Source organism: Hypanus sabinus, chromosome 5 (genome assembly GCF_030144855.1).
Source record: "Hypanus sabinus isolate sHypSab1 chromosome 5, sHypSab1.hap1, whole genome shotgun sequence".
Lineage (NCBI taxonomy): Eukaryota > Metazoa > Chordata > Chondrichthyes > Myliobatiformes > Dasyatidae > Hypanus > Hypanus sabinus.
Genome location: NC_082710.1, coordinates 107273150 through 107298037, shown reverse-complemented (window position 1 = coordinate 107298037; position 24888 = coordinate 107273150). Strand labels below are relative to the sequence as shown.

The following is a 24888-nucleotide window of genomic DNA, read 5'->3' as shown; positions in this document are numbered from 1 at the left end:
TTAATGGGGACAAATTGATTAAGCCGGAGTTGGTTATCTTGCAACAAAGGATAATGATGGAAAATCTGCTGTAGATCTATAAAATACAGTTCGAAGAGGAATAACCTATTTTTATTCTCAAATGAATCCATGACGAGAGCATAACTTTGGGTTAATTGGTAGAAAGATTAAATGGGAAATGAAAAATACTTTTTCTCAACGAAGACTGGGGGATGAGAGCTCATGGGCTATAATGGTGGCAAAAGCTGAAACCCTGATGTAAAAGATACCTAGATAATCGCTTGGGCTGGCCAGTGGTGTAGTGGACTTCGAGGCTGATGGTCCTGAGTTTAAATCTGGCTGGGTCCCAACCTGGGAGGCAGCAGTATCTACATAGAAGAAAGGTCTGGCAAATCAACTAATGAATCTTGCCACAAAAACTCAATAGATAATTACTTAATGAACTGCAGACTACATAGCTGTCAGCTCAAGAGCTGAGAAGTGGAAAAAGAACTGAAGTCCATTCATGAACACAGTGTGCTAAATGGCCTTCATTTGTACTGTGACATCCTATGATTCCACAATTCTATGAACCACTTTTGACTAACTAGTGTAGTTATATCCAGTTTATACAGCTTAGAGAGATAAAAGTTTGGTCTTCCATTGATGTAGCTACCAGGGATACCCAGCCTAAGCCCTCAGTTTGTTTAAACTGGCCTATTTTATTCTGCAGAGAACATAGAACAGTATAGCAGAGGAAAAGAGCCTTCAGCTACAATATCTGTGCCAACCATGATGCCAGCTTAAACTATACACCTGGATGTAGAGAGGATGTTTTCTATGGTGGGGGAATCTAGGCCCCAGTCTCAGAATAATGGGGCGTTACATTTAAAACTGAGTGGAAGGGAAATTTCTTTAGGCAGAAGGTGGTGAATCTGTGGAATATTGTGGAGGCCAAGTCATTGTGTATTTTTTAAGTGGAGGTTGATAGATTCTTGATTAGTAAAGGCACCAAAAATTATGGGGAGAAGGCAGAGGAATGTGATTGAGAGGGATAATAAATCAGCCAAGGCGGAATGGTGAAGCAGATTCGATGGGCCAAGTGGCCTAAGTCTGCTCCTTTGTCTTCCGGTACTTACTGGAGTTTAGAAGATCGAGAAGTGACTTATTTGAAATAAATAAGACCTTAAAAGAATTTGACAGATTAGCTGAGGAAATCATGTTGGAATAAAGGCTCATTGTTTAAAAATCTTTGTCTGGTCTGGGCTAACCATCTCTTCAGATCAATCAACGTGGTTGGTTTTTAACCACGTTGTCAATTCAAAGACAAGTAGAGAAAGACAGCAGATGCAAGGATTGCCAGTGACAATAAATGGCCTGTGAATTCATTAAATTAGAGATAATGGAATGTTTCTTTAAAGATGCAACAGAACAATACTGAGAAGCAAACAAAAATGAATAGCCCTTGGATTAGACTATTGGATCTTTCGTCACGATGACAATGAGTAGGGGATTCTGCTGTAGTAGGTAGAGGAAGGATAGATTTTCAGAATACCTTCAACATGGACATGTAACCAAGCTGAGAAGGATTGGATGAGCCTTAGTTATGCTGGCAGTGGCTCTCCCTCTTACTGTTATGGGAGGAATGTGTACATGTGTATCCATAACCTTACTTTTAATATTCTTGAATGATTAGTTGAGGGAGGTTCCACCTTACTTATGCCAGAGTAAAATTGGGAGGAATCCCTCACTGAATATAAAACAGAAAACAGAGAACTGTGGTTAAGGGTTACTACACAGGCTAGCTATAAACGTAGAATACTGGAGCCACTGATAATCACATTCAAAGCAATGATTCAGCTTGGGGTTTTGTGGCTAAAACTAAATAAAAGAGTATTATTATTATTATTATAAGAAAAGTATGTAGAAAGACTTAAATAACATTGAGTGGACTTGGAATGTCTTCTCCAGACCTAGAGGACATAGATCAAAGATAAATCAAACAGAATTTTTATTTGATATTCTTATACTCCAAGCCTAGTATGTGTACAGCTTTAAAGTTGAGTCATATATCAATGCAGGTAATTGAAAAGGACTAGAAGGATGTATTGATGGGAATTAATGAAATACGTGCTGAAAAACTCGTGTGGAGTTTAAACATATTGTTGGGGAATTAGTTTAAATAGCTGTATCCTTATAGTGAGCTCAATGTAATACTCGAAAAGATTAGATCTTTTGATACTACTTTGTTTTCATTGAAAAGGTTAAGTATCGTTCAGATGGTGACAAAGCCAAGACCATGTGCCATGTTGATGGAAAAGCCCGTGATATAGAACATGCTAAAAATGTTTCTCAGATGGTTAGCAAGGTAATTTGACTTGCGTTTAATTATTATGCATATTTTTGTTTAACATAATTTCATTGCCCATCCGTCTCAGATCGGTGACACGACAATTCATCTGCTTGTTCTAGGTACTCTACAAACAAAAATGGGAAGAATCAAAGGACTTGTTCCAATTGCCACCTGATGCACCTGAGCTTGTGCGAGCTGTGAAATTTGCTGAAAATTTCAGCCCGGTAATGGAATCTATTAAATTGAGCTGTAGTAATTGAGTGAAGTTTGCACTTGTGATCTTTTGCTATTAATTGTCAGGTTTTAGAACTTCGTCATTATTGTGTACTGTGTTGTATGACATGGGCGATGATGGTCTTCCATCTGTCTTTCATACCTCCTTCATGCATTTGTCCTCAGTCCTATCTCTATCCATGACCATGATTGTAGCAACACACCTCTGCCCTGCTACCAAGCAGTCAATGTATTAGTTACCATTATGAGAGATAAAAATGTTAATGAGGGATTCTATGAGATTCTGTTGGGAATCTGGCTAGGACGCTCAAGAGGTTTGAACTGTGCAAGTCTCTGAGATAGGCTTGTGGAAGTACAGATGCTTCATAAATCTGTAAGGCCATAAAAGGTCTGGGGTTATAATGATAGTGGTTATAGGTCTTCTGTTTCTTCTTACGCCATTGTTCACTCAAAAATAACTTACCTGACTTCACCTGATGTCCAAGGGTTCAGGCAAAGTTTAGGATCTGGATATCCATCTTTGTGGAGACTAATTGGGGTAGCTGACATACCTTTACTTTGATTGAAATCCTGGAACTCTCCAGACTTTGCAGTTTGGACAGGATATATATTCACACATCACACCAAGATTTGCTCAATTAGTGGCTACTCCATAAGTCTGCTAACATTGGTGGGAGGGATGAAGAGGTGAAGAGGCACTTGGTGGAAGAACAAGCTGGAGCAGGACAACTTACCACCAATGCTACAGTCATGCCACTCGGGGATTTGGGCTACATTATTTTTTCGTCATTCTGATTACATGTGCTTCGCTAATGCTATGTGCAATGTGCTTTGCGCTGCTGGGAATGTGTTTTGCACCATGACACCAGAGAGATGCTGTTTTGTTTGACTGTATTCATGTATGGCTGAATGATAATTACACTTGATATTATAGTGACATCGAGCCAAAACATTTCTTGTTATTTTGTAGATATTATTTTTGAAAATTGTAGATGCAGTAACTGAAATTAGAGCAGAAAAATACATGCCTTTGGATATATATGCAATAACTTATAGGTTAAAGATTCTAGATTCTTAATTTTTTCTTGCAGGGATGCAGCTTGTTTGCCATGTTGTTTGTCATAGCTGCCATTAGGCCTCATCCCACACTGTAATTTTTTATTCAGAAAACCTAGCTTTACCCGTTGCTCTCAAAATTCAAAGTAAATTTTATTATCAAAATACATATATGTCCTCATAAACAACCTTAGCATTCATTTTCCTATGGGTATACTCAGCAAATCTTTAGAATAGTGATTAGAACAGGATCAGGAAGATCAACCAGAGTGCAGAAGACAAACTGTACAAATGCAAGTATAGATAAATAGTAATAAGTAATGAGAACATGAGATAATGAGATAAAGAATCCTTAAAGTAAGGCCAGTAGTTGTAGGAACATTTCAATGATGGAGCAAGTGAGTGTAGTCATCCCCTTTTATTCAGGAGCCCGATGGTTGAGGAGTAGTAATTGTTCTTAAACCCGGTTTTGTGGGTCCTGAGCTCTTGTGTTCCAATCAGATCACACAGATCAATAAGATTTCTGCTGGAGACCAATGCTCACCAATCAGAAATTGAAGATGTTCCCAGATAACCTTCTTCCAAGGTCTGTCTGGTGTTATTCTTGCGATGATGCTAGGAGAATGATGCTAGGAATCGGATAGAGTAATCTCCTTTGTAGGCTGGGATGTGTTTTATTTTAACTGCTTCCTAATAATATAATCAAGTCGTGTGAAGAAAAAAATGGCATGAATTCTATGTTCTTCTCAGTTCAGTGGGTTGTGCCATAGTTCAACCTGTTGTAAAATAGTTTATAAAGATTTCAGAGTAAGATGAGGGTACTTTTCTCAGTTTCCAGAACTTTGAGTATTTTGTGTAAGACAAATATTTTTAACACCAGCAAATATATCACAACTAGTTCTGCCATTTTCCGTGAAACCTCAAACATATAACTGATGTGATTTTAATTGTTTGATTTTCTCTGGAAGAAATTGTACAAAGAAGCCTGGGAGGAGGAAAAGCCTTTCTACTTCCCTTACACTGACAGTCCAGAGCTGAGACGAGTTGCTAACGCTCAGAAAACACTGAGTGATGTAAGTAATTGGGTAAAGGTATTTGGTATTTCAGGAGCAGGTGGTTTCTGTTATACTGATCGCAAATATTGAAATGTGCTTCATTTACTAATACAGTCATGAGCAAAGAAAGACCAATGAAAAATAATCACTTCCTAGGGTCATATAGCACATGTAATCTGCAAAGGTTTGCCCTAATGTTAGAACGTTACCTGGATTTCAGCACCTAAATTACAGAGAAAGGTTGAACAAGTTAGGTCTTTATTCTTTGGAGCGTAGAATGTTGAGGGGAAACTTGATAGAGGTATTTAAAATTATGAGGGCAATAGATAGAGTTGACGTGGATAGGCTTTTTCCATTGAGAGTACGGGAGATTCAAACAAGAGGACATGAGTTGAGAGTTAAGGGGCAAAAGGGGTAACACGAGGGGGAACTTCTTTACTCAGAGAGTAGTAGCTGTGTGGAATGAGCTTCCAACAGAAGTGGTAGAGGAAGGTTTGATTTTGTCATTAAAAAAAACAAAATTGGATAGGTATATGGACAAGAAGGGAACGGAGGGTTATGGGCTGAGTGCAGGTTGGTTGGACTAGGTGAGAGTAAGTGTTCGACACAGACTAGAAGGGCCGAGATGGCCTGTTTCTGTGCTGTGATTGTTACATAGTTATATGAATATAACCATATTCAGAATATTCAACCACTCGGCCATTTGTTAGGGAATTGTGTGAACAGAGTTCTGGTCCACAGGGTTGAGATTTGACATGCAGTACAGCAGTACTGCACCTAGTAGTGCCCTGCAAAGTGCAGCTTTCTGAAAGCGCTCTTTGCTCTCTTATCTGAAACCGCAGAAATATGTACTCAGCTGTGCCTAAAAAAGAGGTATTTGCACACTGCTGCATCAGGAACCTGGTATGAATGCTTCTGTACCAGGCACCTTGTGCTAACTGCTGCCCTCAATTTATCATTATCTTTTACTAATTGAAAGCTCTTTTCCTACCTAGATCCAATACAAGAAAGGACACAGCGATCGAATGTCGAAGTACACTGCACTGGCAGAGCCACCAGATATGGAACTGGCCAAAAAAGTTTTCAAACAACGCAGTGACGTGAGTAGCAGCAACAGCATCCACCACTTTCATTCTTATTTCCTCTTGAAGGCGGGGAAATGCTTGAAGTCACTTCACCAGAGGCACAGTCCATCAGAACAGCAGATATTGTGCAGATAGGGCAGGACTGAATTATATTAAAGGGGTAAGGTTTTCAGAAGGGTTTTGAGGGTGAAGGGGAGTGGAGGGTGGAATTTTAGGGAGGGACTTAAGTAGACGTCAACGTTGTGGATGAAAGTTATACAGCACATAATATTGCAAGAGTTGTAGAAATGTTCTCTAGTATTGGTGATAGGCATAGAGCCACTATTGCCAAGTCATCATCATTATGTGCCATGTCATATGACGTGGATGATCATGGTCTATTGACCATGATTGTTCTTGGCAAATTTTTCTGCTGAAGTGGTTTGACATTGCCTTCTTTCGGGCAGTGTCTTTACAAGATGGGTGACCCCAGTCATTATGGATTATCTTCAGAGACTGTCTGCCTGGGGTCAGTGGTCACTTAACTAGGACTTCAGAGGTTCAAAGGTTAATTTTATTATCAATATATGCATGTACATTCCAACTCTGATATTTGTCTTAAGAGTTGTAATAAACACCAGTTGCTCATCCACCACCTGCTCCCATAACTTCATGTGATCCTGATCCGGGGCGGTGGGGGGGTGGGTGCTACACCTTGCCCAAGGGTGACCTGCAAGCTAGTGGACTTGCCTTACACCCTCTTTGGTAAAGACACATGTCCACCCTGCCACTCTATTGCCAAGGACAATATAACATAGGATCTCTTTGAAAATGCTGTCAGGGAAGTTACACTGATAGCCACTTCAGTATCTTTTACGTTAATTATATTGTAAGCATTTAATAATAAGAAGAGTGCAAATTGATCACTCTGTGCATTTAATTAACGTTCAACTTGTCTCTAGTAACACTCGGCAGGTCAAGCACTATCATTGGAGACCATGGAGCCTCAATGAAGGATCTCAGCCCGAAATGTTGGGTCTTTATTCCTCTCTATAGACAATAGCTGACCTGCTGAGTATTTACATTTTGTGTGTGTTACTCTGGATTTCCAGCATATGCAGAATCTCTTGTGCTCTGAAATTCTAGCTTCTGTTAGGGATGTTACAATGCTAATGCTGAAAATCTGAAACTAAAGCACAAAATGCTGCAGATACTCAACAGGTCTGGCCACATCTCTCACCCAATGAACAACAGCACTGATTTTGATTCACATTAATTCTGACTTTTACAACTGAATTTATAGTTATTGAAAAATGCTTTCATGGTACCTTGCAGCAAAATTACTTGATGCTTTCAAAATATATCAAATTAATAAAATATTCCATTTTCTTACAGCTTAAATATCATGAAGACTACAATAAAAATAAAGACAAATGGAGCCAGACACCTTGCTATGATGTTGCGATTGCACGCATGAATTCCAACAATTTGAGTACAGTAAGTGTCCTTGTCAAAACTGCCCAGAAATTTAAAATCATAAATGTCAGATTCGACCATGCAGCTGGCTTTGGATGACACAAAGTTAGTAATGCTACAAAAAATCTTAGCTAAGCAGCTCAAACATCTCGTTCGTAAACTGCTGACCCTTGCTGGAAACTGAAGACTTACAGTTTGCAATTAAAGACAGGATTGGTTTAACTGTACATTAGGTCTTGACCTTGTGGGACAACAAAGAGATGGCAATAAGTTGAAAAACAATTTTATGTCCACATTCAATTTCATGATTTTTCTTTAAGTGCAAATTTCAATGAACGTCTGTTGACGTTTATTTCATGGAATTACCCAGGCCATATTTGCAGGTGTACTGAGGTGGGCAATGTGGGTGGGGGGCGGGGAGGTGATTATGAGGGATAGGTTCAGTAGGTGCACCGCAAGGTAATAATCAAACCAACTGGATGTGAAAGTGAGCTCAAAATGGTGTGTTGGAATGAAAGGAGAATCAGAACTGGTGTAGTTTTGACGATTGATCATCTGATCTCACACTGATCTCACAAGCCCAATTCCTGTCTAGATGTTTGTAGAGGGACAGTACCATCTGTGTATATCTAACACCCTGTTGCACTTCTGGACATTCATGCAGGCAGAATCAGAATCAGGTTTAATATCGCTGACATATATCATGAAATTTGTTGTTTTGCAACAGCAGTACATTGCAATATATAATAATAAAAACTATAAAATGAAAAAGAATATTGGTAGCTCGGGTGGGCTGCTCATTTGTAGGGTTGTTCACCATGCCTAGAGGTTAGGTCGCAAACATTTTGTCACAAGTCGAGGTGACATCATCAGTGCACAGTTAAGTATGGTTTCTGCTGAATGCTCTCATTTATATTAGTCTGGCTTGTTGTTCTGATTGGTTGGCTGGTGTGCTGGCCACTAGTCTCCGCTGTGTCCTAGCCTACCAGATAGCGGAGTGGTCCCCGCTGGCCCATATCCCTGAGTATCGCTCGTTGTAAACATTGGTTCCTCGGGTGTCCATGGCTCACCCCTCGGTCCCTATCCTGCAGATGCATAGGTTCATAAGTTGTGTCCAGTTCAATATGCTTGTTAATAGAGCCTTCCACTGAGAACCAAGCTGCTAAGAATTTTCCTCATTTATAGTTCTGTGCCTCTGCCAGTTTCCCAGAGGAACTTGTGCTCTTCTGGGTCTTCATGTACTGAGAATCTGGTTCACCTGGGATACTACAAAAATCCTGGCGGAAAGCAACTCACTCCACATAGTCCACATAATTAAATAAATTTTGAACTGATAATTCTTTCTGGGTATCCCCCTCTGAAACCAGTAGTGTCGCAGTTATTGTGCCAATGGCTCGGGTTTAATTCCTGCTGCTTTCTGTAGGGAGTTTGTACGTTCTCCCTGTGACCGCATTCCAAAGATGTACAGGCTAGGGTTAGTAAATTGTGGCCATGCTACCTTGGCACCAGAAGCATGCCAATGCTTGCGGGCTGCCTCCGGCATGTCCTTAGACTGTGCTGGTTGTTGACACAAACAAAATATTTCACTGTATGTTTTGATGCTTCAATGTGCACGTGCCAGATAAACCTCATCTTTAAGTGTATCTTTAGTCTGAATCATTTCCAAAGGTGTTATCTTTTGTAACTTCAAAACATTAAACTAATTTAAAGGAAGCCATAGGAGTCCAAAATGTGGGTCTAACTTTGTGTTTACTTTAGGAGAGGCACACACTTATCACATGGTAGCGTGATGATGTATGCAGTTCACTTATTTATACATAATGAATTATTTAAATGAACAAGAATGCTTAATCATAACATATGTGCAAGATTGCACAAATATTACTGAAACATAAAATACATAACAAGGGGTCTCTACATCCCTCCATCAGAGGGAAACTTAAATGCTCTCCTCAGAGAAAAATTGAATCTCGCTAAAGTCTTGTGCAAGATTAGATTGAAATGCTTGAATTTATATCTAAAACACCTCTTGCTTTGGATGTGGTTTGATTTGGACAGATCAGCCATGACCTTATCGAATGGCAGGGCAGGCTCGATGGGCCGGATGGCCTACTCCTGCTCCTATTTCTTACGTTCCTATGAGCACTCGGAAGATGATGAACTAACTGAGCAATGGATTTGTTTCTGTTTTATTCTTCCTGTTCATCCAGAAACTGTATAATGCTGGCTATGAGGAAATGAAAGACCAAATTTACTTCATGCAGACTGAAACTCCGGAATATGAGGCCAATAAGCGTGCTGGAAATGCTGCTAGCGCGGTAAGTGATTCAGACTTACTTCCATTTCATCCTTTCTATTTTAAATTATCACCTCTATTAAAACAAAGAGAAGAAATAGCACAATCAAATAATACCAATAGCATTGCATTTATAGGTAACCAAAATCTTGATTCTTCAGAACTTACCTGTAGTGGCAATTGAATAGATATAGTTAATTTTCCAGTTTTAAAATAGAATTCCAGGGAATATGTATAGTTAGGCATCAAAAAGATCTTGCATCTATGATTTACTGCTCCACTGCAAAGTCTCTTTGAGGTATGTGAAGAAGTTGAAATCTTCTCTTCCATGGGAGTTCAGTGAGACCCTCTCTCACTGCTCCCCGTCTTCGATCGCTGCTACCCTCTGACTTTTCAGCTTCCCACCAGACTTCACCTGTCACCTTCTAGCTTGTCCTCCTTCCTCTCCCCCCACCTTTTTATTCTGCTGTCTTCCCTCTTCCTTTCCAGTCCTGAAGAAGCTTCTTGGCCTGAAGCACTGACTGTCTACTCATTTCCATCTATGCTGCCTGATCTGCTGAGTTCCTCTTGCATTCTGATTGTTTCCGTTGGAGCTCCAGCATCTGCAGATCCTCTTGTGCTTATGAAAAAAAAAATTGTCCAAAGCAAGATTAAGTTTTATCTGTTAAATAGAATCCATGTTGTGGTCCATGCATGACCATCATTGTTCTTGATTGATTTTTCTATGGAAGTGGTTTTCTATTGCTGCCTTCTGGGCAGTGTCTTTACAAGATGGGTGACCCCAGCCATTATCAACACTCTTCAGAGATTGTCTGACTGGCGTCAGTGATCATATAACCAGGACTTGTGACATGTGCCAGTTGCTCGTACCAGTTGTTCTCATGACTTCACGTGACCCTGATCGGGGGGATAAGCAGGTGCTACACCTTGCCCAAGGGTGACCCACAGGCTGGCAGAGGGAAGAAGTGGCTTACACCTCCTTTGGTAGAGATGGTTCTCCACCCCACCACAGCACCGGAGCACTGAACTAGGACATTCAGCCCAGCTAGTGTGTGCCGAACAGTTTTCTCTGCCTAGTTCCCATGGATCCACTCTCCGTAGCGACTCCATCCGTGCACTTATCCAAACTGACTGCACCTACAGTTATTTATTGTGTTTGTATGTAAAGTTCTGGCAGCAGGAAGCTTCAGGGAGGTGTGAATATCAGTAAAGTGGCAAATGATGTTGCACACTAGGCTACGTGCCATCGCTGAAATTAATTCCAGGCTGCATCACAATGAAATCATCACCTGGGCAAAAGGACTAAAATCTTATTACATAGGGCTGTGTGTGTGACACGGCACATAATGAACAAATGAATGTGCACAGAATCAGGTCACTTCCCCCAACCTGTCCATCTATATTCCACTTGTGCCCCTCCTGTCTTTTCTCATCTCAGTTTAACAGCTTGCCATTCTATCCCACTCCCTTTCATATACTTGTTCTGCTTTCTCTTAAATCCACCCATTTCAATGGCTCACTGGGAGTGAACACTACATTGTTGCCACTTGATAGGTGAGAAAATTTGTTTTGAGTTCCCTTTTGGGTTTATAGAAAACAGAATACGGAACATAGAAAGCAGTACAGGCCATTCGGCCCACAATGTTGTGCAGAACCAGCTAAAAAGCAAATCAAAAAAACTCAAAAATTAATCTCTCCTATCTACACAATATCCATATTCCTCCATCTCCCTCATATTCGTGTGTCTATCTTAATGTCTCTTAAAAACCTCTAATGTGTTTGTCTCTACCACCATACCAGGCAGCTCATTCCAGGCATCCACCACCCTCTGAGTAAAAGACTTATCCCTCACATCCCTTTTTAACCTACCCCCTCTCACCATCAATGCAAGCCCCTAGTATTTCTACCCTGGGTAAAAGATACTGTCTGTCTACTCTATCTATGCTTCTCATAATAGACAATAGACAATAGACAATAGGTGCAGAAGTAGACCATTCAGCCCCTCGAGTCTGCACCGCCATTCTGAGATCATGGCTGATCATTCACTATCAATACCCAGTCCCTGCCTTGTCCCCATATCCCTTGATTCCCCTATCCATCAGATATCTATCCAGCTCCTTCTTGAAAGCATCCAGAGAATTGGCCTCCACTGTCTTCCGAGGCAGTGCGTTCCACACCTCCACAACTCTCTGGGAGAAGAAGTTTTTCCTCAACTCTGTTTTAAATAACTGACCTCTTATTCTCAAATCCATGCCCTCTGGTACTGGACTCTCCCAACATCTGGAACATATTTCCTGCCTCAATCCTATCAAATCCTTTAATTATCTTAAACGTTTCAATCAGATCCCCTCTCAATCTCCTCAATTCCAGTGTGTACAAGCCCAATCTCTCCAATCTCTCTGCGTAAGACAGCCCTGCCATCCCAGGAATCAACCTAGTGAATCTACACTGCACTTACTCAATTGCCAGAATGTCCTTCCTTAAACCTGGAGACCAAAACTGTACACAATATTCCAGGTGTGGTCTCACCAGGGCCCTGTACAAATGCAAAAGGACATCCTTGCTCTTGTACTCAATTCCCCTTGTAATAAAGGCCAACATTCCATTTGCCCTCTTCACTGCCTGTTGCACTTGCTCATTCACCTTCATTGACTGATGAACTAGGACTCCTAGGTCTCTTTGCATTTCTCCCTTACCTAACTCTACACCATTCAGACAATACTCTGCCCTCTTATAAACCCCTATTAGATTTCCCTCAGCCTCTGCCACTTCAAAGAACCCAAGTTTTTCCAGCCTCTCATGACAGCACTTGTTTTCTGAACCAGGCAGCATCCTGGTAAACCTCTTCTGCACCCTCTCTGAAGTTTCAACACCCTTCCTATAGTGGGGCAACCAGAACTGAATTTCTTGGAATGTAAATAATATTATCTTTCTTTATGCTCTTCCCCTCAACATCTTGCGTAATTTAAAAAACTTCTATTCGGCCACCCCTCAGCCTTTCACAAGAGTGTAGCAAATCAGTAACAGAAGCAAAGAGGTGTCCTCCAGCCTGAAGTTAATTTCAGAGATGGGCAAGTAGTGTTGAATGTAATAGATGGTGTCACCTCTCCTGTTCCGACGATCATGGTCTGTATTTAATCCCAATAGTACTTTGTGGCAGTAGCTCCATATCTCTTGATTCCCTACCACTCAAAGATCTATCAGTCTCTGTCTGGGTGATTGAATTTCCTCAGCTCTTTGGGGTAGAGATTTCCATAGATCCATAAATTCCACTCTGTTCACTCATTGCTGTGACTCTGGAGTTCCCCACCCTCTGAAATGACTTATCTCAGTTCCAAATAGCTCAGTTCTTATATTTGGATGATGACTCCTGGTGTTCCCTGACCCCTGACAGGGGAGACATTGCCCCTACATTGACTTTGAGAATACCCACAAATATTTAGTTTCAGTAAGGTCAGTTCTTTTCTAAGTTTTAGGGACTATAGGCCCAGTGTGCTTAATGTCTCTTCCTGAGGCAATCCTCTTCCCAGGGATCAATCAGTTTAACTATGTTACACTCCAGCTAGTGCAAGGTAAATTCTTTAGGGAGGGACACCAGACCTGTATTTAATATTCCAGGCACAGTCCTAGATTATCACAGTAGGTCATATTTTCCCTTGTACTCAAATCCCCTTGCAATAAAGTTCAACATACTATTTGGCTTATTTTTTAAGTACTTCCTGAACCTGCACAGTCTGCTGGAGCTGACCATCGATGGCCAGGAAGCTGGTTCTGCAACTCTCCACGGAGAACGAAGGGCACGACAAGGCGCAAAAGATGTCATGGTCATCTACCGCAATGAAGGAGGACCCCAGTTTGTGTTGCCTGTTTGTACCACTGGATCTGGACTTCCAAGGTTGAGAGAGTGGAACTGATCCAGTGCAAAGGCTCTTCCGCTTTAAAAGCTCCCATACACGGGTTTCCTGTCATTGTTGGACATGATGGACAACCACCGATACACTGAACCTGCACGTTAACTTTCAACAAGTTGTGCAAAGAGCATCTCGGGACCCCAAGAAAACTACTTTCATTAACTTACTCAACTCTTTTCTACCTGGAATGATTCCTTTTCATATGATTTTCCATCTGCCATGTCCTCAGCCATTCACTTAGCCAGTCAATATCCCTGAATCTCTCTCATTGCTCAGACACCCCGCACTACCTGCTTTTTATTATCAGCAAACTTCATTACATACAAGAGACTCCGTCCGCTTATCCTTTTTGATTGTGTGTTTTTTTTTTGCATTTCCTCAGGTTAAATATAAAAAGAACTATGAGAAGACCAAAAGTCAAACAGATTACAACACACTACCTGCTACTGAAAATCCGCTCTTGCAACAGTACAAGCTTGCTGGGAAATCAGCAAGTGATGTGAGTAACAATGTTGTTTTACGTATCATCTTATATATAATGAATGTACGTGGTTAATTGGGTGGAACAAAATGAGTTAAGATCAAGAATAAATGAATGGGTAGAAATCCAGGGCTAGGATGTACCTGGGTAAGAGGATGACTTCAAAAATCACTCCTTGGAGGAATCCAAAGATAACAGTATGGCAATAAAATTTCTAGAATAAAAGAACAAGGATATAATGCTGAGGCTTTATAAGGTAGTCAGACTGCACTTGGAGTATTGGGCATCCTTTCTAAGAAAAGACATGCATGTATTGGAGAGGCTCCAGAGGATGTTCATGTGAATGGCTCCAGGAATAGAAGGGTTAATGTATGTTGTTGTATAAGTAAGAGGGGTAAGCGTAATAAGCTGTAGCCTAAGCCTACACCCTTTTGGTCTGTTTTAAAGAGTATCAACGTGTTTTGTTGTAATTTTGTCCTATGAAATCATCATTGTAAATGATGCTTTTTGTTATGTTTGTACTGACTGAAATAAATTAATTTCATTCATTCATTCATTTATGAAGACTGGTTGATGGCTCCAGGCGTGTACTTGATGGTGTTTAGAAGAATGGGGGAAGGTGGGAGTCTCATTGGAACCTATTGAATATAGAAAGGTCTGGATAGAGGGAAGATATTTCCTATAATGGGTGAGTCAGACCAAAGGGCACAGCCTCAGAATGGAGGGATATCATTTAGAACAGAGAGGAGAAAGAATTCCTTTAGCCAGAGGGTAGTGAATCTGTGGCATTCATTGCCAAAAGTGGCTGTGGAGGCCGTCATTGAATATATTTAAAGTGGAGGTTGATAGGTTCATGATTAGTCAGAGCATCAAAGTTTACGGTGAGAAGGCAGGAAAATGGGGTTGAGAGGAATAATAAATCAGCCATGAATTAATGGCAGAGCTGACTCGATGGGACAAGTGTTCTAGTTCTGCTCCTCTGTCGTATGGTCTTAGATGATCTTAGTATGATGTCATATTACCCCATCGAGTCTGCTCTGCCATTCCATCATGACTGATTTATTATCCCTCTCAACCCCATTCTCCTGCCTTCTCGTCATAACCTTTGATACCCTGACTAATCAAGATTCTATCACCCTCCACTTTAAGTAATATTCAATGACTAGGCCTCCATATTGCTGGAGATGCAAAAGCAAAATATTATTTATGTCAGTAGTGCAAAATAATGTGGTGTTTCAAGTGGGATCTATAGAGAAAGAAAATTATAGTTTTAGTTCTGTCTGGAAATGTAGAGGAAGCTGGGGGATTAAGTAACGCCACTGAATGTAAATATCAAAAATCAATTTACTTCTCTGTTTAGGAGATGCCATTGTATGACTTGCATATTGCTTTGGGAGTTGGTGACTCACCAGCACAACTCTGAAGGAAACATTGTTCCTAAGAGAATTTTCTTGGAGCCCTTTTACCCTTCCCTTTTGGCTTCCCTTGTTAAAGTGATCTTTTCTTCCTCCTGCTGAAGGGTTTTCGCCGGAAGCATCGACTCTATTCTTTTCCTAGATGCTGCCTGGCCTGCTGAGTTCCTCCAGCATTTTGTGTGTGTTGCTTGGATTTCCAGCACCTGCAGATTTTCTCTTGTTTCCTTCCTCCTGCTTCTTTTAGTATTGAGGGGATCCAGAAATAAAATGGCTGCTACAAAACTAAGTTGAAAAAAGTAATTGAGTTTCTGGCAACTTCAAAGCACAGTCTCATTATAGTACAAGAAACTCAGCTGCAAGAAGGTTCCTAATAAATCTGTAAATAATTGATAATCTCTTTAATTATCTCAGTTGCAAGGCTACTGTTCAGACCTGATTACTTGTGTGAGGCTCACGTTGTGTATTAAGTTAATACACCTATCCCTATTCGGCATCAAAAGAACACTGCACTAATTTAACATGAGTATTATGTGTGCTTCATCATCTTGTCTGACTTGCACTGAACTGCACAGATCTGTCAGGAAATGTAGAGGAGGTTTAACCCAAATGCAGAGCAGCAGAGATGATTTAGCAGTGAGTGATTGCTTTAATGATGAACTGCAAAATAACAACCCACAGAGAGTCACAAAACAAGAGCGAACAGATACTAAACGGAGAAGGCTACAGGGATGCTGAAGGCTTGGAGCAAATGGTTGAGGCTGACTGGTTTGCTGGATGGACAAGTGCTGTGGATGAGATCACAAACAAGCGAAAATCTGCAGATGCTGGAAATCTGTGCAAAATGCTGGAAGAACTCCTGGGATGTCTGGACTGTCTTACGCAGAGAGGTTAGAGAGACTGGGCTTGTACACGCTGGAATTAAGGAGATTGAGAGGGGATCTGATTGAAACATATAAGATTATTAAGGGATTGGACAAGATAGAGGCAGGAAATATGTTCCAGATGCTGGGAGAGTCCAGTATCAGAGGGCATGGTTTGAGAATAAGGGGTAGGTCATTTAGGACAGAGTTAAGGAAAAACTTCTTCTCCCAGAGAGTTGTGGGGGTCTGGAATGCACTGCCTTGGAAGGTAGTGGAGGCCAATTCTCTGGATGCTTTCAAGAAGGAGCTAGATAGGTATCTTATGGATAGGGGAATCAAGGGATATGGGGACAAGGCAGGAACTGGGTATTGATAGTAGATGATCAGCCATGATCTCAAAATGGCAGTGCAGGCTCGAAGGGCTGAATGGTCTACTTCTGCACCTATTGTCTATTGTCTATTGTTGATAACTCAGCAGGCCAAGTGGGATCTGTGGGGGAAAAAGTGCAGTCAAAGTTTCAGTCTGAAACACTTCAGCAGGACTGTTCAATGTGGTCTTCAATGAGTCCTGCTGAAGGGTTTCGGCCTGAAACATCGACTGTACTTTTTATTTCCATAGTGGCTGCCTGGCCTGCTGAGTTCCACCAACATTTTGTGTGTGTTGCTCTGGATGAGAGCTGGGTTTCAATAGGCTGCAGGTGATGTGGCAGGTATTCATGTTAGCCTGGTGGAGACTGGAAGGTGCTGCTTGTGCAGGCTTGACATGTTCAAAGCCAAGCAATGGTATGAGCTCTTGGTTTCTTTCTCCCCAAATCCAATCAGTTCCCCTCTACCACCTGGCAGTACTGGTCCTCTAATTTCTCCAATGGCTCCTCCTAATTTCTCCAAACTCAAGGGGGTAGCCATGGGAAACCACATGGGCCCCAGCTATGCCTGTTTTTTTTGCTTGCTACGTAGAACTATCCCTATTCTAAGCCTTCCCCAGTAATGCTCCCCAACTTGTCCTGCACTACATTGATCACTGCACTGGTGCTGCTTCATGCACCCATGCTAAGTGCTTCAATTTCATCAACTTTACCTTCAGCTTCCACCCTGCCCTTAAATTCACTTGGTCCATTTCTGACACCTTTCTCCCCTTTCTCGATGTCACTGTTTCAGTAGACAAATTGTCTACTGACATCTTTTATAAACCTACCAGCTCTTGGGCCCTTCATCTTAGAAAGGATTTGCTGACACTGGAGAGGGTTCAAAGGAGGTTCATGAAAATGATTCCAGAATTGAATGACTTGTGATATAAAGAGCACTTGATGGCTCTGGGCCTGTGTTCATTAGAATTCAGAAGAATGAGGGGGTGACCTAATTGAAACCTATCAAATGGTGAAAGGCCTTGATAGAGTGGATGTGGAGAAGATGTTTCTTATGGTGGGAGAGTCTAAAACCAGAGGACACAGCCTCAGAATGGAAAGGTGTCCTTTTGGAATGGAGATGAGGAGGAATTTCTTTAGCCAGAGAATGGTGGATTTGTGGAATTCATTGCCACAGGCAGCTGTGGAGGCCGTCTTTAAGGCAGAGTTTGAGAGATTCTTGATTTGTAAGGGCATGATGGGATATGGGGAGAAGGCAGGAGATTGGGTCTGAAGAAAAATGGATTGCCCATGTCAAAATGGCAGAGCAGACGCGATGGTCCAAATAGCTTAATTCTGCTCCGATATCTTATGGTCTCATTCCCTCAGCTATCTCAACTATACCTCGTCCTGCTCTATCTCCAAGAAAAATGATATTCCCTTTTTTTCAGCTCCTTTGTATCTGCAGCATCTGTTCCCAGGATTAGGCTTTTCTTTCTACGACATCAGAGATGTCTTCCCCTTTCAATGAATGGGGTATCCCTTCCTCTGTCAAGGATCCCTTCCTGCATCCCCTCCATTTCTTGAACATATGTGCTCACACCATCTACTCACTGTATTAACAGGGATTGAGTTATATGATGTAAAATGTGTTGCTTGCAGCAGCATTACAGTACAAAGACATAAAAATGATTCTAAATTACAAAATAACAAAATAGCATAAAAAAGAACAGCAAGGTAGTGTCCATGGTCAGTTCAGAAATCTGATAGTGGAGAGGAAGAATCTGCTTCTGAATCACTGAGTGTGGAGCTTCATACTCCTGTACCTTCTTCCTGATGTAACAAGATGAGGGCATGACCTGGATTGCAAGGGTCCACAGTGTTGGATCCAACCTTCTTAAAGCACTGTCTCTGGAGGCAGGGAGATTTCAAAGGAAAAGTTGGAGTGAAACCACAGAGAGAGTTGAAGATAGGATCAGGCAATTTAAATTATACTAGACATTCAATAATTGACTTCTGTTGAAATTGCCTGTGACTGTGGCATTTTGTTTTGCAGAGACTGTACAAAAAAAGTTATGAGAAAGCTGCCAGGACAAGCATCAATTATTGTGAAACTCCAAAGTTCAAAACAGACCAAGTTTTGAAGGACTTCAGTGATGTAAGTCCCAGTGTTATTTAGCAATCTTGAATTCAAATCTAACCTCTTAAAATGGACTGACATCAACAAAATGAATCTTTCCATTCTTAGGTAAAATATAAAAAGAAGTACGATGAAGAAGTTAAGGGTCATTATCTTGGCAGTCATGAGGATCCATACATGCTTCATTGTTTGAAGGTTGAAGCAATGAAAAGTGATGTAAGTAAACAGAAATTACACCCACAACAACTTGCACATTTTAATGTTATGCTCTTGTTACTTCTGAATTATAATAATGTCACATTTCTCTTTAAGAAAAATTATAAGGCAGATTATGAACTGGATAAACTAAACTGTTACTTCCCTCAAACTCTTACTCCGGAGTATGAAGCTATGAAGAACAGTTATAAATGTAAAGATGTAAGTGTAATTATTTTCTATTACTAATATCTTTAATTAGCCAATTAACCAAGAATTCTAATTATCAATATTTTCAGTTATTCATTCATGGAATGTGGGCCTGCATTTTTTTACCCATCCTAATTTCTCTTTGAGTGGATATATTTCCTGATATGCTACTTGTCATGCTTCTTGTCATACTTGTCATACATTCATGCTTGTCAGGTGCATTTTCAGACTTCTGTACCTCCTTGATGGTAGTAATGAGAAGAGGGCATGCCCTGGTGATGGGGGTTCTTAATGATGGAGGTAGTCTTTTTGAGGCACCATTTTTGAAGATGTCTTTGATGCTGGGGAGACCAGTACCCAAGGTAAAACTGGCTGAGTTTGCAACCCTCTACAGCTTTTTCTGATTCTGTGCAGAGGCCCCTCCATACTGGAAGATGATGAAACCAGTTAGGATGCTCTGCATGGTACATAAATTTAGAAGAGCAGAGACCATTTCAACTCAATGTGTCCTGATGTAGTTTCACTTATCATTGACATTTACATTTTAACAAAATGAAGAGGCTTTACTTGCTCTAGATTTCTCTGTGACCCAGTCAATTCCCAAACCACTAATAGGTTCTGTTGTTCTCCAGTGTTGAAGAAGTTGTACATATTTAAATCCATGAATGAAAAGATAATGATGGTTCAACATGTGTTTGTTCCCAAAACATGCAAGTAACATCTGTTTAATTTGATTGAATTGCAGCCAGTTTATAAAATGCATCCCGATAAAATCAAGTTCACACAAGTTGTTGATAGTCCAGTGATGGTGCAAGCCCAGATCAATGCCAAACAGCTGAGTGATGTAAGTATTTGCAAACTCCCTCGCATATTGTTGTTACTCTTGGGTTTAGCCTTTTGGCTTTTCAAGCTCCATTTGGAAAGTACTGCAGGTACTAATTTCAGATCTTCATTCAAACACAGCTCTGAATTGTAATCTCAAAACAGGACTGTGTATGGCTTCCCAATGGTTAGCTGATAAAAGTCAATCCCATAGACTCCATATTTATTTATGAACATAAAATAGTACAGCACAGAACAAGCCATTTGACTCACGATGTTGCGCTGATACATTCTAACATCAATCTGACCCTTTACTCACATATAACCCTCCATTTTTTGAAATACATTTTATCTATATTTATTTATGTTCCATTTATATATCTTTCACTTTTGCTTTACACATAAAACAAATATGGAACTACTGAAAGTTAAAAAAAATAGTTCAATTTAACTAAAACTACCCTGTTGAAAACAAATATAAAATAAACCCCACATATGCCAGGAATCTGAAATATATCGAGAAAATGATGGAATTATCCAACAAATCACGTAGCATTAGCAGAACGAGAAACAGAGTCAATATTTAAAATCGTTTATTTGACAAAATGTCATTACCATCAACTCCATAGACACTGCCAAATCGCTGAGTATTTCTAACAGTTTCTTTTCTTTTAATATTATAAATATGTAACATATGACATTTATGATGTCGGGTTACAATATGAACTCTGTATTCAGTACTTTCCTCATCTTGGCTGTTGGAGTTTCATTGTAAGTGATTTCCTATTGTTGATTTCTGTTGTACTCTCTTACAGCTGAATTACAAAGCAGACCATGAGAAAGAAAAGTTCAAGTGTACCATTCCTCATGATAGTCCTTTCCTCATCCAGTCCAGAGTCAATGCATACAATCTAAGCGATGTAAGCAGATACTGTGCTCTTCAATTGTATTTATTTCTGTGTAAGAATATTGTAAACAAAAGCTGCTTTTATAATCTCTGTGTTGTAATGGAAGGATTTTTGTTTGATATGTGCTTGATGTCAAAACTCTTCGCAGTTTTATAAAATTGCAATGTGAAAGGTGGGAAAGAAAGAGATAGGAACTATATGGTTTTCTGCATTTCATATTCTTTCAGACAGCACTTATTTATTCGGATAATCTTCACCTTCAATCTCTTCAACCAGATTAGTGTTTGGCCATTTCAACAATAGACAGCAATCTGTTATCCCCCAGGTGACACAGATGCAAATTTGGGTAGCATGTTAGTGTAGTCGTTAGCAAAACGACTTACAGTACCAGCAGCCTGGGTTCAATTCCCCCTGCTGCCTGTAAGGAGTTTGTAAGTTCTCCCTGTAACCATGTGAATTTCCTCCAGGTGCTCTAGTTTCCTCCCATAGTACAAAGACATACCAGTTGGTAGGTTAATTGGTTGTGGTAAATTGTCCCAAGATTAGGCTAGGATTAAAGTAGGGGTTGCTGGGCGGCAAGGTTTGAAGGGCCTCGAGGGCCTATTCCACACTCTATCTAAATGTCAAAGGCTCATAGATTGCAAGTGTGGCAGGGGAGTTTCTAGTCTGAGAGAGAGGAGCCAAAGATGGTAGAATTGATTGGCAGGTTCCTGGATAACTAAAGACAATGTGAGAGATCAGCAGTTGTGCCCCAATATACTATAGGACAAGAAAGAGCTTAGGAAGAAGTTGTTGAACATATTTGAAATGGTAATACTTACGGTATAGAACATTTTAGTTCAGAGGAAGAACCTCTATCTGTATTTCCCTTGTGATCAGGAACTTAAGGAAACTCAGGAAGTACTCTAGCTCCTTCTGGTCTGTGACTAGTACCATAAAAACACTTGGCTGTTCCTCAGAGTTGACTTCACTCTATTGAAGTCATTAAGTTTTCTGTGGATTATGGGCATGTTAGATTTCCACCTTTTGTCCGAGCTTTGTTAAAAACCTGGAAATTGGAACATCAGAATTGGCTCCTTGAGCAGATTGGAATTCTTAACCCTTTTATTCCTGCACTGCATCAAACGGGTAGCCAGGTGGAGATACATCTCTATCAAAGGAGGTGTTAGGTGCTCCTTCCCTCCACTAGTCTGCAGGTCACCCTTGGGCAAGGTGCGGCACTGTCTTAGCACCCTGATCAGGCTCATGTGAGAATGGCTGGGGTCACCTATCTTGCAAAGACACTGCCCAGAAGGAGGCAATGGCAAACTACTTCTGTGGAAAATCTTGTCAAGAACAATCATGGTGACGGAAAGACCGTGATGGCCCAGGTCATATGACACAGCACATAACAAATGAATGGACTGCATCAGATCCTATATCAGTTAAATGTCTCTTTGTAAAATCTTTCAAAGGACTTTACCATTCTTTATTACCTGATTCTTTCTCTCCGTCCTAGAATTGTTACAAATTTGACTGGGACAAAGAAAAGCCCAAGCGCTGCAACATCAGAATGGATTCCATACCTATTATAGCAGCAAAGGCACAACGGAACATTGCAAGTGATGTAAGTAGTTGCAGTGTTTTCTAACCTCAATGTAAACAGCTTATTGCAAAATGTCAAGCACTGCTACTGCAAGGCACGTTTGAGGTAGGTTATATTGCTAAACTTAAGAAGGTGAATAAGTATTTAGGAATAAAAAGAAGATGATATGTTGATGGGGTGAACAGAATTAGGGAGCTAGGATCAGATTGAATGGATGGCATGTGCTTACCCATCCCCTACAGCACCCACCCACCCTCCTTCCACCTCACTTAGTCTTACCTGTCAGCTGCCAGCTCGTGCTCCCTCCCCTCCACCACTCCCACTTTTTATTTGGGGTGCTTTCTCCCTTCCATTCCAATCTTGATGAAGGTCTCAGCCCAAAGCATCGACTGTTTAGTCCTTTCCATAGGTGGTGTCTGACATGCTGAGTTCTTCCAGCATTTTGTGTGTATTGCTCTGGTCCGTGCTTTCTATTCACTTGTTCACAGGATGTGAACCTCAATGGCAAATGCATTATTTATTCACCTTCATTGCTTCCTGAACTGGGAAGATTGCTAGTCAGCCTCTCAGTTAGCAACAATGACGAGTCTTGAGTTCAGTGCTGCCTTGTGGAGTTTGAAGAATTCACTCTGAACTCAGATGTTTCCCCTGAGTGTTTTAGTTTTCTCCCATGTTGCAGAGATGTGCTGGCTGTTACATGAACAAGCATCTATATCTAATTTCTACAGTAGGCACAGCTAATGTGGGGTAGGTAGATCTTGGGGCAGCATGGTAGTTTAGTGGTTAGCCCAATGCTTAATGGTAGCCGTGACTAGAGTTCAATTCCTGCGGCTGTCCGTAAGGAGTTTGCACGTTCTCCCTATGACCGCATGGGCTTCTTCCAGGTGTTTCGGTTTCCTCCCAAAGTCCAAAGAGGTACTGGTTGGTAGGTTAAGTGGTTATTGCAACTTGCCTGGGATTAGGCAAGAGTTAAATCTGTGGTTGCTGGGTGACACGGTTCAAAAGGCCAGAAGGGCCTGTTCCGTGCTGTAACCCAATAAATAAATAAATAACGGACATTTTTTTGGAAATAAATGTGGGAACAGAGCAACACATGCAAAATGCTGGAGGAACCCAGCAGGTCAGGCAGCATCTATGGAGAGGAATAAAGAGTTGATGTTTTGGGTCGAGAACCTTCATCAGGACTGGAAAGGTAGGAGGAGAAGCCTGAATAAAAAGGGGGGAGGGGGTTGTGGGGGATAGTACAAGCTAGCAGTTGACAGTAGGTGAGGGGGAAGGTAGGTGGATGAGCAGAGGGGAAAGGGAGAAGTGAGAAGCTGGGCAGTGATTTGTGGAAGAGGTAAAGGATTGAAGAAGAAGGAATCTGACAGGAAAAAAGAGTCGACCATGGGAAAAAGCGAGGCAGGAGGGGCAACAGTGGGAGGAGATAGACTGGCAAGGAGAAGAGAATGGGTAAGAGTGGTGAATGGAAAAAGAGAGAAAAAAAGAAATAGAGGTGTAAGAGATTACAGGAAGTTAGAGAAATTGCTGTTAACTCCATCAGGTTGGACATTGCCCAGATGGAATATGAGGTGTTTCTCCTCCAACCAGAGTGTGGCCTCATCACGGCAGCTAAAGATGCTACGGACCGACATGTTGGAATGGGAATGAGAACTTAAATTGAAATAGGTGGCCACAGTGAAAATCCCACCTTCCATGGCAGACAGAGGGGAGGTGCTTGACAAAATGGTTCCCAAGATTACATCGGGTCTCACTGATGTAGAAGAAGCTAAACTGGATGCTGTGGATGACCTCCTTCAGGTGAAGCGTTGCCTCAGCTGGAAGTGCTGTTTGGGGCCCTGAATGGTGATGAGAGAGGTGCTGGCTTGGCAGGTGTAACGTTTGTCCTGCTTGCTGGGGGATGGGACTGTGATGAGATTCAGCACAGACTTAATGGGTGAATTGGTCTCCTCTAATGTTGTTAAGAAATATGAAAATATGGATCACCTACAGGCTAAGGATAGCAGATTTCCAACTCTGCAGGGCATTAATAAAACTGACAAGCTTTTAGTGACTATCTGGTAACTCCATATTTTACTTAATTACTTGACGTTAAATTCCCTGGTTGCTTTAGTGGTGTTTTTACATAAGTTACAGGAAGTGTGGTGTGTACGCTATCTGCAGACTCAAAGAATGCTGCTTATATGGCAGTTGCACCTAGTATCTCTGTTCCTTATAATTCTAAATAGGATGGGCATGTACAGAATGTCGATGTTATATGTTATATTGTATGTATTATGTTATTATATGTTATTACTGTATGTTATATTCTGGATATGTTCTGTTACCATTATTGGAAGATGAATGAATCTTTTTGTTAGGATCAGCGAGGGGGGACTACACTAGTCTATTTTCAGCAACACTGACCCTTATTGATGGGTCTGTCAATGATTCTGTTAAGTTGATGGAGAAAGCTGCTTGGTGAACCACTAGGATGCAGGGAAACATTGTAACAGCCAGTGAAC

At 41.0% G+C, this 24888-nt stretch overlaps 1 protein-coding gene across 1 annotated transcript in view; it reads left to right on the top strand.

Moving 5' to 3' along the window:
• neb (nebulin) overlaps positions 1-24888 on the top strand; it is a 322851-nt gene that overhangs the window by 6193 nt on the left and 291770 nt on the right. Inside the window, exons 7-19 of the mRNA XM_059971179.1 lie at positions 2243-2347; positions 2452-2556; positions 4591-4695; positions 5673-5777; positions 7137-7238; positions 9428-9535; positions 13807-13923; positions 18581-18682; positions 18773-18880; positions 18977-19081; positions 19815-19913; positions 20707-20811; positions 22298-22405. Coding sequence (XP_059827162.1) covers positions 2243-2347; positions 2452-2556; positions 4591-4695; positions 5673-5777; positions 7137-7238; positions 9428-9535; positions 13807-13923; positions 18581-18682; positions 18773-18880; positions 18977-19081; positions 19815-19913; positions 20707-20811; positions 22298-22405 — 1374 coding nt within the window. The remainder of the gene's footprint in view (positions 1-2242; positions 2348-2451; positions 2557-4590; positions 4696-5672; positions 5778-7136; positions 7239-9427; positions 9536-13806; positions 13924-18580; positions 18683-18772; positions 18881-18976; positions 19082-19814; positions 19914-20706; positions 20812-22297; positions 22406-24888) is intronic.